Genomic DNA, 12,990 nt, shown 5'->3' with positions numbered 1-12,990 from the left:
CAATGCCAACTCTGCACCGGGGCACGCCTTCACACACCCGAGGAGTTGCTAGGCTGAATGTCGCACAAACCAAAGGACAAGTCCTCAGCTGCACACAGGCCTTGTCACTTGCAGGGGCTCTATAAATCAGGCAGGTTTTATGAGTGGGTAATTGCATTCTCCTTGAGAACAGCTCGCAGGGGGAAAAGGTTGTAAACTGGCTGGCCCAGAAAGCCACAGTGATAAAGCTCCTTGGCTGGATCTGGCACCGATCCCACTGTCGCCTCTGAGGGAGGCAATGTGTGGGGCTGGCACAGGAGATGCACTCGGCAGAGATGGAGGTAAGGTTCCTTCACTGACTCCACATTTCTGTAACAGAGATTTGGTAATTTTTCATATTATTTCAACCACACATCTGTCTATGCCAATGTAAACCCGAATATTACTGTTACAACTTACTGTCTTTTAGCTAGATCACCTCACCCGGACAACACACAATCTAACTGCTGATTGGTCTGTTAGCTCTCTTAGGCCAAACATGTAACCTAAGAAACATACTTATATGGTATATGTTGGCCTATACTGGGCTATGGGATACCACTCTTTCTCACATGTAGCACTGAGGTGACCATCAGCACACCTACAGTGTTCCTGGCTCAGTCCCTGCCCGTCTGTGTCAAAGCAGAGCCATCTCACTGGGCCCACTTTGTGTGTATGTCTGCTGCTGAACTTTAACCTGCTCCTCATGTGACCAAAGACCTCCCCGGATTGGCCAACGGGGCATTTTGAAATTCCTTGTAACCCATTTCAGTCATTTTTTTTTTTTTACTGCCCCATTTAGTTATGTCTTTATGCATTTATTTTATTTGCTTTCTTTTTTTTTTTTTATAGATATACATCTTTTATTATCGTGAGGTCATTAAAACAAAAAAAAAAAGGCTTTATCAGCAGCCTGCCTGCCCTTTATTCAGAAATCTGAGAACAAGCTACCTAAGTTTTATTTTTTATCTTTCTAAGGATTCCTGGGAGAGCTACACAGAGTATAAGACTGCAGTGTTATATGGCCCCTTATTGCATTTCGGAAACACCATAAAGAAATGTGAATTATACACCTAATGTCAGTCCAATGTAAGCAGTCGTAGATTGCTCCTGGGGCCATTGCCTGTGCTAGGGCATTAGAAAGTTGCAGAGCACCCTACCACAGCGATCGTGACACACCAGTGCCCAGCCCAGCCCCTCGCTAATGGCCGTTACCAAACAGCTGGACCACTAGGCAGCTCTCGGTTGGTGTTACACGTGGAAATGCATCACATGCCCCCAGCCAAGCTGTCCTGGAGTACCGTCATTAAGAAGCAGGAATTTCTCCTCCTTAAACTGCAAAGGGAGGGAGAGAGAGAGAAAAGTTAAAGACGAGAAAGAGATCACCACACAGCAGCCCAGGACACGACTGTGCATTTGTGTGTCCCTTTAGTTTTTATGAAGGCCCAATTGGGCTAAGTTTCTCTGCAACCAAAAAGCTGGTACAGGCCATTTAACCGCTTAAATCTTATCCTGAGAGCAGGGGGTCTCGGCCTCTCCTGGAGTTCACTACGTCTACCCTCCTCAATCCCTTAACGTACAGAATCAATGCATCAATGAACAGACTTACCCCCAAGGCCTGTCATATGTATAACAAACATTCTGGACAATGGGCCAATCAAAAATGATCCCTGGTGAAAATATTCCATTGACCCAGTTCATTAGACTAAGCAATTAAACTAGGCAGGAAGGAAAACAAGTAATACAGAAGGAGGGAAAAAAATAACGCAAAACTAATCAAAAATAAAAGGGTAGAACACAAACCCAAGAATGGAAGTCCAATTAAAATCCAGAGGACTGCATAGAAGTCACAATGAGCTACAGGGACACACTGCTCCCCCCCGCCCCGCCGCCAGACTGCTGTAGTATCAGCACCTATAGCACTCCATTAATAGGAAGTTATGGGTAATTTTTAACTGCAGTCTGGTCTCGGGGATTCCCTGTTTGGCTGCTAATGATGAACCACACTTGGTTCCTGGTCTCCAATATTAACTACAGGGGTTTGTGTTAGCTCCTAGGATCTGATAAGCCCAGTAAATGGCTACAGTCTGCCTGCAGGGCTGCCCAGCTCTCTGCTCTGGGATTTTAAGGAAGTTTTAAAATGACAGCCCGCCCTCCAACTCCTCTTCACAGTACCTCGGTCAGAGCGTGAGATCTGTGGATACAGTAACTGAAACTACAATCCCAGGAGCATGTAGCAACGGCCAATGGACTACGACACAGAACAGCCGTGTCTGTTTGCATCTCCATTGCACAGGTTCGCTGTTTACGTCTACTGCAATCGTGCATTTCATTGCTAGCTCTCGCTGCTCCTTTACATTTTGTATTGCCTTGTTTTATTAAAAACAAAAACAAAAAAACACTCACTTCTCTGTGGAATATCAGATGCCTCGGACAAAAAGTATAAAGAAATACTACTAATAAACCACAGGAATTTTTCTGTGGAAGATGACACAAAGCCCAAAGAAGCAAATATCACATATGAAACTAGCTAGCTGTGAGATAAAGTTCTTAATTATTATTAAGAGATCATGTATTTGAGTGGGTTTCTTATTCCTGTAATGAGACAATGACAGCACCACACACTGGAGACAACTCATCACTCATCCCAGGCACAGAGGACTCCTGCGATGGATGATACAAGAGATGGCAGCGGTGTCTCCATTGCTGTGAACTCTCATAGCTCTGGGGTTGTGCAATTAAAAAAAAAAAGCAATAATGAGAGGAAAAAATAAAGGGCACATCTTATCTCACATCAGGGCTGTAAAAGAAACCAAAAGGCTCTTGTTCCTGCAGCGCTATTAGTATCTGAAGAGCCATGATTAGATAGAGGGTAATGGGGTCAGAGGATACAGACACCCACATTTTCAGCACCCGACAGTCACTCTCTCCCCAAATCTGATCCCCGGCCAGCTGCCACCATCAAGAAACAGTACCTGATTTGGACTTCAAGAAGCCGCTGAGTGTCAACATGTGCAAATTGTCAGGACAGCAAGAATGTGGCCAAGAAAGGGTCCCGAGCTCACTGCCAATTTTTATGGCCAACAACTGCAAATTATCGGCATGTTTATGACCAGAAATCGTCGCACTTTTTATGATTTTATAGTGTTGAGAAATGCCCTTCTTCCCTCCCCTTATCATGTTGGAAGCAGTAACTTAACTGCGCAAAGGCATACACACTATAAACAAAACAGGGGGTTACAGAACAGGCCGAGGAGGCAAGGGCAACCATTTCCAAGGGAAACTATACTATAGTGTCACCCATAAAATACCTAATACCCATAAATAGTCACCTCAATGACATAAAATGTGATTAAACAAACTTGTATACATTACTTTGTTTAAACAGAAAAACTGAATTTATAGGATGAATTATTTTTTTAAAAAGGACATTTAACAAAGCTGTAAGATTTCAGACATCTTATAAGACTCTCCAAAGACATGGTGGACTTCAATTTAGTAAAAAGACAATTCAAATGCTTTTCTATCCTGGATCTTTTCAGGTACCACTAATCTCTGAAGCACACTGTGCCCTCTGCAGCCTTGGTCTCCCCTCGGTGCTCACTGTCCAAGCTGCAGCAAGTCAGGAACCACTTTTTGTTGCTTTAAAAGCCCGTCAAATTTTGGCAATTGCTCCTTCAAAACACTGTCTGTAAATCTAGAGCCTTGCTCCTTTGAAATGTAGGCAAATAACCTCTCGTCCTGGTTTCTGCTACAAAGTCCCCATCAGATTTGTACAAACACACATCCGCTAATGAACCGATTGTAATACAACAGCAACCTCTACTGGCCACCAATCAGTTTTGCATGCAGATTTGGAGACAATTGTTTCCATATCCGAAAACACTGGAGACAGGGTTATAAATCAAACACTTTTATCAGTTTATTTTTCTTTGGATATATCCAGTACATTTCTGCATGGCCCTCCAATCTGATCGACTGTTTCGGGCATGGTTAACCACAAGCTTTCATTGGCGTTTCCATTGTACGGCACTTTCAGACCTTGGCGATAAAAGATAAAATTCAGTATAAATTAAATATGGGGGTCTGCAACTCTTGGTAGGCTTCCACCTTATAAAAAGTGCAGGACCCCCAATGCAACAGGAAGGACAGAGCCCTATCACTCTCCAAAACAGAGGGAATACAACTCTCTCCCAATGGCACAGGAGCTCTCAAAGGCCGGTGGTGTCAGCAGGGGAGGAATCTGCACAGTCCTTCCCAGATGGGGGCTTTTCTTCCTCACACTCAGGCGGCCTGCAGTTCCTGGCAGCTCTTCTGGATGCCCTCCAGGAACTGCAGCACCCGCAGCAGGGGCCCCGGGGGGTCGCAGTCTCCCTCCAGGCCCCGAAGATGCCCCAGCGTCTCCTCCAGCCCCTGCAGCCTCTCCCGGGGCTCCGGACAATCGCCGGGCTCGTCCCCCTCGCCCCCTCCGCTGTGGTAGCGCACCAGGTAGCCCCGCATGGCCTCGCCCCTCTCGCTCATGGAGGCCTGGACGCCAGGCAGGTCTTCGGGGCGGGCCAGACCGAGCAGGTGCAGCAGGGCCCGGCAGAGCTGCGCCCGCAGGCTGGCGCAGTACCTGTACTCCAGGAAGTCCTCAGTGTCCTCGCTCCTCTCCAAGGCCTGCGCCAGGGCGGCCCACACCTCCCCGAACTGCGCCGGGTCCCCATAGCACTCCCTGCTGGCCGGCACCGCCAGCGCCATGGCAGACTTGATGCGCACCTTGAAGTTCTTGCAGGATTTCACCACGCAGGTCAGGGCAGAGTAGGCTTCGGAGGTCCAGGGGGCCGTGCCTGGAACAGAGGGAGAAGATGAAGTCAAGCTGACGGCCTGTATTTCACACAGTGACCCTGTACAGACGCTCGCACACTTTTCTCACCGAGCGGCAGGGCAGGGTTGCGGAAGGCATTGCCCAGGGCATAGCAGGCGTTCCAGCGCACCTTCATGGTGGCCTCTCCGCGGACCGTGCCGATCAGCGCCCGCACCGCCTCCCCCAGCGGAGGGCCGAAGCTGGGCCGCTCCAGGTGCTGGGGCTGCAGGAAGTGCAGGAGGTTGCCCAGGGCGCGCACGGCATTGCTCTTTACCTGCCAGGGGGCGGAGAGAGACGTACCGTCACACAAATCCTTCTCACAGACACACACCGGCTTCTCCAAGCACACAAACCAGCCAGTGTGCAACAACTTAAAATAACACAGCCTCGCAGCTCAAACCTCCCCCCAGATTTGGATCGAACTGCTGCGCAATGGAAGTCTTTGTTATGTACGCACTCGTATGGCACTGTAACAGGACCCCGTGCCCCCCTACGGCTCAGCTCCTCTATAAATAGCACTCCCACGCAGCACTTATTGACACAGAACTGAACACTATATTCAGGCAGCCATTTCATGCTAATAAGTCGGGGGTTTTTTTCTCCTTCCCTTAAAATGGCAAAACAAAACTCCCTATCTCAGTGCGTGGGGGAGGGGAGTGGGGATTTAAAAATCAAAATCAAATGGTGCCCCACCCTGTCTTTGTCATTGGAGGCCTGGGTTGCCGATTTCAACATCTTGAGCAGCAGCAGGTCCGAAAACTCCTCCTGGAAATCCTGGCCCACGGACTCCCTGAGGACAGAGGGGCAGAGGGACCTTATGCTGGTTACATCATTTGTTTTGTTACAACATAAAAAAGCTTTGGCAATACAAGTACACTGTTGTCATGCCAATAAAACCTAGTGAAACAGAGAGAGGCGCATCAGTACAGAGATGAAATTGGAGCGACAGAAACTGTGCGCGTGTGTGACTGTTTGTGTGGGCGTGTGTGTGTGTACAGCTATCTGACTGCATACTGGAGGCCGCTTCGGTGTTCATATCTACATCTAAATATCTAAACACAGTTTCATGTGTGTGAGTGAAGACATCCGTCCACCGCTGTGAGACCATATACGAGAAGGAGCTCTCGGTAACTGGAGCCGGCCGGACGAGTGGGCAGGGACTCACATGTTGACAATGAGCGTGTCGGTGAGGTTGCCCAGAGACCAGGCTGCCTTGGCGCGCACATTTGGAGAGCGGTCATCCAGGGAGGTGAGGATGGCATTGGCCGTGTCTGCCACAAACATCACGTCCTGCAGGGAGGAAGAGGGAGGAGAGAGAAGGAAAGTTCATATGAGGCCGAACACGTCACGTCCAGCTCCATTCTGGAACAGAGGAGATTACGTGGGGACTTGATCCAAGTCTTTTCCAGATCAGCAGGGACACACGCACCCGGGACACAAATGGAAATTGGGCTTCAAGGCATTCAAGACAGAAAACAGGAGACACTTCTTCACACAGAGAGGCGTCACAATCTGAACAAACTCCCCAGCGATGTGGCTGAAGAGACAATTTGGGAACATTCAGAAACAGACTGGATAGGATCCTTGATCACTTAGTTATTAATGGACACCAAACGAGCACGATGGGGCAAATGGCCTCCTCTCGACTGGACACTTTCTTATGTTCTTATGGTCTAATAACAGAAGACAGGTTGACCTCTCGGAGACAGGGGAAGAGAATGTAGACGCCCAGCGCTCGCACCGCAGCCGCTTTCACCAGGGAGTTTTCGCTGTACGTCAGGCCCAGCAGCACGGTGATGCACAACACCTGGCTCTTATCCTGCACAAGCACACAAACACACAGAGCAGTGTAGTCACTAGTTTGCAAAGGGGGTAGAATAAAGGCACAGAAACGTCCCCGGTGGTAGATAAAGGTTGGTCTCTAACCGGCAGGCAGCTGAAGGCCTGTGGCAGGATGGAGGAGAGGGTGTCACAGGCGCTGGTCTGCAGGGTGGGGTGCTGCTCACTCTGCAGGGCTCCGGTCAGTGGGCCGCCCAGCACTTCCGTCCAGAACTGAACGACCTGCGGGACAGACAGGGCCAATCAGACGCACACTGAGAGGGGCAGAGCCAATCAGACGCATGGAGAGGCAGACCCCAAGTGGGCTAATCAGCAGACACACACTTATGGACCAAAACTGCAACCAGTGGAGGGGGCTAGGAATATTTGTAGTCATGACAATATATTTTAAGATCTAGGCTGCTGAGAAATGGCCTGGATTCAAAATGTCCGGAGGTGACAAGTGGGTTGTTATTTAGCAATTAAGATTAAGGCCGCAGCAGCTAGTTTCTCACCTGGCTGACAGGAACTCTGCCGTCTGGTGGTACAGGGGAATCAGACTTGTGTTGCTGGATGATTCCTGATCCCAGTTCCTCCAACAGCTGAGAGAGAGAGACAGAAACAAACCTCATTGAGTTGAACAACACCATCTGTGTTGAGCTGGGGACTATATAGGACTCTTTGTCTGGCAGGGGGCAGTACAAGACAGGGTGGGCAGTCGGCCTCTCACCTTGGCCCCATGCAGTTGGATGGAGGGGTCGGCCTCCCTCAGGCAGCTGGCACTGACCTCCCCCAGCTCCAGCAGGGAGGCCTGAGCGATGGAGAAATAGCCCTTCACCAGGTGAGCCAGAACCTGAGGACAGACGCAGAGACAGACCAGTGTTGTAAAAGAACAGCCCGCAACTGGGAATAAGAAAAATATTTCAAACTGCACATTAAAATAGCATGGGACGCCGAGATTCCTTCTCTGACCTGCAGGGCCTCTAACCGCACAGGCGAGGGCTCGAAGGGGCTGCCCGGCGCGGTGCCCGTGTCGCTGTCGGAGTAGGGGTCCTCGCGGGGCAGAGTGACCAGCGAAACACACAGGCGAAGCAGCCAGCAGGGCTCCCCGGGGGCGTCCCGCGACTCTGGGGGAGACTCCCTCCTGGCGTGGGGTAGGCCTGGGTTGGGCTTCCGCCAGTTGTCGGTGCTACGGAGCTCCTGGGGCGTCAACACGCCACTGCCCCCCCCAGACCCTGGCTGCCGCAACAGCAATTCCACCTCAGATTGGGGAGGCTGGGCCGACAGGATGGCCCCCAGCAGCGTCAGACTGGACACCCGGACATTCACATCTACAACAAAGAGGGACCGGGTCACATCACTTTTATCACTACAGGTATTCCTGTAACATCAGTCACTTTGTTTTTTACAGTATGTAAACGGTAAATCTAGGATGAGTTGGAAGGGAGTTTCGCCCTGGTAGAGCTGGGACTGGGCATCCCGGTTGGGTGGACAGGGTACCTCTATGGCGGACGTAGGGTTTGATCTGCCTCCACAGCGGGCTGAGCAGGCCGGGCCGTAGGCGGCTGTAAGGCACGTTGGACACCAGGTTGGCCAGGCACTGAAACACGCAACAAAGAAGGGGAGGTCAGTCACACAGCAACCTAGAGAACACATTCCCTGGCTTCAAAGCAGACCAATTTTGCCCCAGTGCCCCAGGACTGGATGTTATTTTCAGGCTGCAGACGAGGGGCTGTGTGTGTGTGTGTGTGTGTGTGTGTGTGTGTGTGTGTGTGTGTGTGTGTGTGTGTGCTCAGCGTACCTTGATGACCTGCGTGAGCGTCTGTGAGGAGGACTCGGCCAGCAGGGCCAGGAGGAGGCAGCGGTGCAGCTCTCTGAGGCTGGCGGCCAGCGTGGCGGAGAGCGGCGTGAAGGCCCGCCGTGGCTCGCTGGTGTCCTCCGCTGCTGACAGGAACTGCCGGGAGCCCTCCAGCAGTGCGGACAACACCTGCAGGGCACCGGCGCGCGCCTGAGCACAGCAGCACCAGGCAGAATCACAGGTCATTCATGCATTCATGACAATGGCGCAACTAGCGACCGTACGGACTTGGTGTTTTAAGCAGAGAGGCGTCACTGACCTTGGGGGAGGGGTCCTTCAGCACGATGGTGAGCAGGGTGAGGGACGGTGGGCCGCCGGTCCCGGGGGCATCGGGGATGAATGAGGACCAGTATCCGTACAGCACCCTCTTCTCCACACACTTCACCAAGGACAGGAAGCAGTGCAGAGCGCCCTGCCGTACCCTGGCCTGGTACAGCCTGAGCTTGCCCTGCACGCCACCCTCGGGGTCGGAGAACTCGGAGTCAGAGCTGCTGATCTTCTTCCAGTGCGGATACAGGGGGGCGGCGCCGTCTCTGTCCCGCCCCGCTGGGTGGCCCTGGGGGCGGAGGGCAGTCCAACTGGGGCGGTTCCGAGAATCTTCTACCCCTCCACCTGCCTTTAGAGGCGAGAGTCCGGCCCACGACGCCGCCTCCTGCAATGGCTCCTCAGGGTCCTCATCCTGCCTGCCCTCCGACCCCGCCTTACGGCCCCGCCCGCGGGACTTCCGCTTCTTATTCTGGGAAATGCGCACAGGCAGTTAAGCAAGCATACGTTAAAACAACACCTAGCTCTGCATTGTAACTTCACTGTGTAACTTATCGTGTGTGTGGCTGTTTGCACTCGCAGTCACTGTGAAACCGCTTCAAACTAGAGTGCCGGGCTACAATACGTACCCCTGTGGGTTTTGATGTGCTCTGGACGTCCCGTGGCAGTTCGGGCTTCACTGCGGTCGTCCCCTCATACTGCGGGAGGGGCGCGGGGTACAGGACGGCCGGCATCTCCAAGGTCATCCCAGGCAGACCGTAGAACATATATTTCTAGCCCACAAAAGACATGTTACAGTCTAGTGAGAATGAAAGAAAAGAAGTGCCCAGTAACTCATGCTAACCCAAAACACAATAGGTTGACATGGCAAGATTGGCTGGCTTCATTCTGGGCACCTCAGGAAACAGTGTCATGTGTATGGAAGTGATTTTTTTAGCAATGCAAAACAGAGCAGCCTTGATTTCTAGAGATGGGTTACTGCTGTGAAGAGATTTGAGAGTAAATCATGGTATGTTCTACATTATTAATTTCTTACTTAGTTCACTTTTAAAGACATCCTGCCATTTATGATCTCCAGAGGCTGAAGGGGGTATTCGATGCTATTCCAATACCGAATTCAAATCCTCTGGAAGCGTGCATGGATCTGTGCCGTCGTGAACTCTATAAGCGCACACACCTTCAGTACGGCCAGCAGAGAGCCGAGCTGCTCGTCGGGACCCATCTTGACCTTCCCTCCGTTCAGAAAACACTGCACTCCCTTCAGAGCGTTCGCCAGCAGCTGTGGGAGAGAGTGGACAAGTTTTTTGTATACTGACAAGTTGGTGACTAGGGTAAAGATTTTTTCTTGCTATATAGTGTCACTCCCAGAAAAGCACATTTTTCTCACCGTGCAAAAGATGATGTCGTCCACGCCGAGAGGTTTGGGGGACTGAAGCATCTGCAGGAAGGTCCGGAAGCAGACGCCACGATAGGGCTCTTCCAGATAAGGCTGCCCTGGCATACTGACAGCAGACAGAGGAGGTGAGCAGGGCAGTGCCAATCACACCCACTACAATCCTCCCTAGCCCTTTACTGTCAAACCACTGACACCAATCAGGGAGCAAAGTGTGTGAGGGCAATATTCACAAGACCTTTCCCACCGTGCCAAGAATAAACTTTTGTGGATCATAAGAATGCTAAACAGTCACCTCAACACTCTCAAGCGTTCATAAGCAGCACAACATTAAACGGCCAATGCCCACCGAAGTGTTTCAGGCCCTTACCCCAGGCACAGGTTGGCCATGCAGTGTATGGCAGATCGGCGCAGTTCAACGTCCGGCTGGCCAAGGTCGCTGTAGCACAGTAGGATGCCATCTCGGCCCAGCAGGTCAGGGAGATGCTGGGAGAGAATGCACACACAGTGTCATGTTAAGGACACGGACATCCTGTAATCAAGGCTAATTTGATTACATCACATTGTAAGCAAGTCTTGTGTTGCGTTTAATATTAAAATATTAAACCGAGCAAAGACATGGATTAATGAGTAGATTGGGTGACTCAATTAAGCCCATACCCTCTGGCACTTCGGCCCATTGCCGTAGACCAGGGCAGCCAACGCCTGGAGGATCTCGCTGTGGGTCCAGCAGTTGCAGCTTCGCAGGGCCTGGATAGCATACGACACCAGCGAGTCCAGACTCTGGTCGTCCACAATCACCTGTGAGGGGAGACCAACACTTGGCAAATCTAACTGTGGTGTCGCTGGGCCTCGTACTCTACTGAGCAGGAACCGTTGTCTCGGACAGGGTGGGAGATGAATGCTAAGCGGATGGGCAGATACGGATCGACAAACTGGGACACTTTTCCCACTGAGGCGAGCAGGAACGGGTTTGTGAGTGTATTGGTAATAGATACTGGTTATTCTTAATGTGCCGTCAAGTACAAAACTGCAGAATAGTTTTCAGTAATTGTCTGCATAAATGAAGTTACTGTGCAGCCTCTTCTGGAATCATTCACCACCGTAATATGTAAGTGTTACAAATACATAGTTGTATTTTCTTTATACAAATCATCCACCAAATTATAACTTATTGTGTCATGTTGCATTCTACAGCAATGGGTTACACCGCTTTTGGATGCACATAGCTGTACAGTAGATGGGATTTATGAGGCATTTCATTTCCTGAATGCGAGTAATAATAGCACTGAATCCAGCGGTTATTCTGCACTCGTCCCAGAGGACTTCCAAGCTGGTACCTGCAGCCTGTTGAGGAGGTGGTGGATGAGCTGGCACAGTTTGCTGACGAGATGCTCCTGGCTAAACTGGACAAGCCGGCTGGCCTGTACGAGAAGAGCGCACACATCCTGGAGAGAGACAAGAGACAGATAGAGAGGAGGGGGGGAGAGGGAGAGAGAGAGAGAAGAGAGGGGAGGGAGAGGCACAACGTCAGTCACTACGCTCCTACGCCCACGTCGCCGGCCCCAGCCTTCTCCATTAACTGCTGGACAGCTATGGACACCCTATCCTTCCTGACACTCGGGACAGAATAAGTCACTACTGCTCAGCACCACGGCTGCCCCGCGGTCGCGTCTCCAGTACCTCCGGCCGGATGCTGCTGCTGCCCGCGTAGGGGTGGCTGTAGTTGTCGGAGATCAGCTGGTCGAACAGCAGGTTGATCTCGGTCCTGCAGCTCTCGCCGTCGGCGGGCCGGAGGGAGCGCAGCTTGGAGTAGCAGCGGCTGAACTGGCTGCTGGAGTCGCCCGGGTCCGAGCAGAGGCCTGCGGGCCGGGGGTCGCAGTTGTCGGCGTGAAGAGGTGGCAGCACCGGGCCCGGCAGCACCGTTTGGGCAGCCATGACAGTGACGGAAGAGCGGAGGGGGTTTGCTATGGAGACACATAACTACATCCGGGGTCAGGGGGCGGGGCCAATAACCACTTCCTGTGCACTTCCGCATGGACCCAGAGCTGCTACCGTGTCTGGTTACTGCAGGACTGATGCACTGTAGATTGCGACAAAATAGCTTTACACACGATACTATATATAGCCTATGTCTCTGTTTACACAAAATATATAGAGAGATGTAAGAAAGATTAACAATAACTGAAATAAACCATTGAAAATAATGTAAAGATTAATCATGCAAATCACAGTTTCTAATAGGCTAGTATCAAATCATTGCCCTGACAAATTATGATGGCATAATAATAAAAAACAAAGGAAGAATTCTACAGAAGTTGCCTTGAACACAAGCGAAATGCCAGATGTGATTCCCTAGGATTTTATGCCATTAACAGGATGAAAAATAGAAAAGCACCTTGAGATGATGGAAACAGTGGAGATCCTAAAAGTAGCTGAAGAAGAAATTGAGAAGATTCTTGTCTCAGAATTAAACAAATCCCAGAAAAATTGAACAATGCTGCTGTCACCCTCCTTCACAAGGAAAGAGACAAAGATTGGAAGAACTATAGGCCCATTAGTCTACTTCTCATTGTATACAAACTATTTAAAAATGTATTAAAATATGGCCTTTCAGACAACCTGGATTCACAAGTGGAAATAACACAAAGGATCTTATCCACGTGTCTGAGGAGTATTACAAAGATGTAGAGAATATGAGTTTCCACTGTACCTGGGTGTGGTCGACTATGTGAAACCATTTGTTTCAGTCATCTGTGCTCTTAAAATATGAAAACATTGAGGAACCCAGCA

At 50.6% G+C, this 12,990-nt stretch overlaps 1 protein-coding gene across 1 annotated transcript; it reads right to left on the bottom strand.

Moving 5' to 3' along the window:
• Window positions 1-3,915: 3,915 nt before the first annotated feature.
• heatr6 (HEAT repeat containing 6) lies at window positions 3,916-12,151 on the bottom strand. The gene is made up of 19 exons (XM_066695701.1): window positions 11,881-12,151; window positions 11,538-11,645; window positions 10,858-10,998; window positions 10,568-10,683; window positions 10,192-10,306; window positions 9,982-10,083; window positions 9,434-9,577; window positions 8,800-9,276; window positions 8,484-8,690; window positions 8,183-8,282; window positions 7,655-8,013; window positions 7,413-7,535; window positions 7,198-7,284; window positions 6,791-6,925; window positions 6,561-6,683; window positions 6,030-6,154; window positions 5,558-5,654; window positions 4,934-5,138; window positions 3,916-4,847 (listed from the first exon to the last, which is right to left on the bottom strand). Exons 1-19 carry the CDS (start codon window positions 12,133-12,135, stop codon window positions 4,303-4,305), a joined length of 3,564 nt encoding a protein of 1,187 aa, XP_066551798.1. The 5' UTR covers window positions 12,136-12,151; the 3' UTR covers window positions 3,916-4,302.
• Between the last annotated feature and the right edge of the window lie 839 nt (window positions 12,152-12,990).

This window comes from Amia ocellicauda, chromosome 22 (assembly GCF_036373705.1).
Source record: "Amia ocellicauda isolate fAmiCal2 chromosome 22, fAmiCal2.hap1, whole genome shotgun sequence".
In the NCBI taxonomy this organism is placed as follows: domain Eukaryota; kingdom Metazoa; phylum Chordata; class Actinopteri; order Amiiformes; family Amiidae; genus Amia; species Amia ocellicauda.
Note: the sequence above shows the minus strand (reverse complement) of the source record. Positions and strands in the feature narration are given on the sequence as shown.

Coding starts and splice junctions, on each gene's coding strand:
- heatr6 (XM_066695701.1), bottom strand. CDS start 12,135: ATGGCTGCCCAAACGGTGCTGCCGGGCCCGGTGCTGCCACCTCTTCAC. Junction 10,084..10,191: donor ACGACATCATCTTTTGCACG/GTGAGAAAAATG, acceptor TCTCTCCCACAG/CTGCTGGCGAACGCTCTGAA. Junction 8,691..8,799: donor TGAAGGACCCCTCCCCCAAG/GTCAGTGACGCC, acceptor TGCTGTGCTCAG/GCGCGCGCCGGTGCCCTGCA.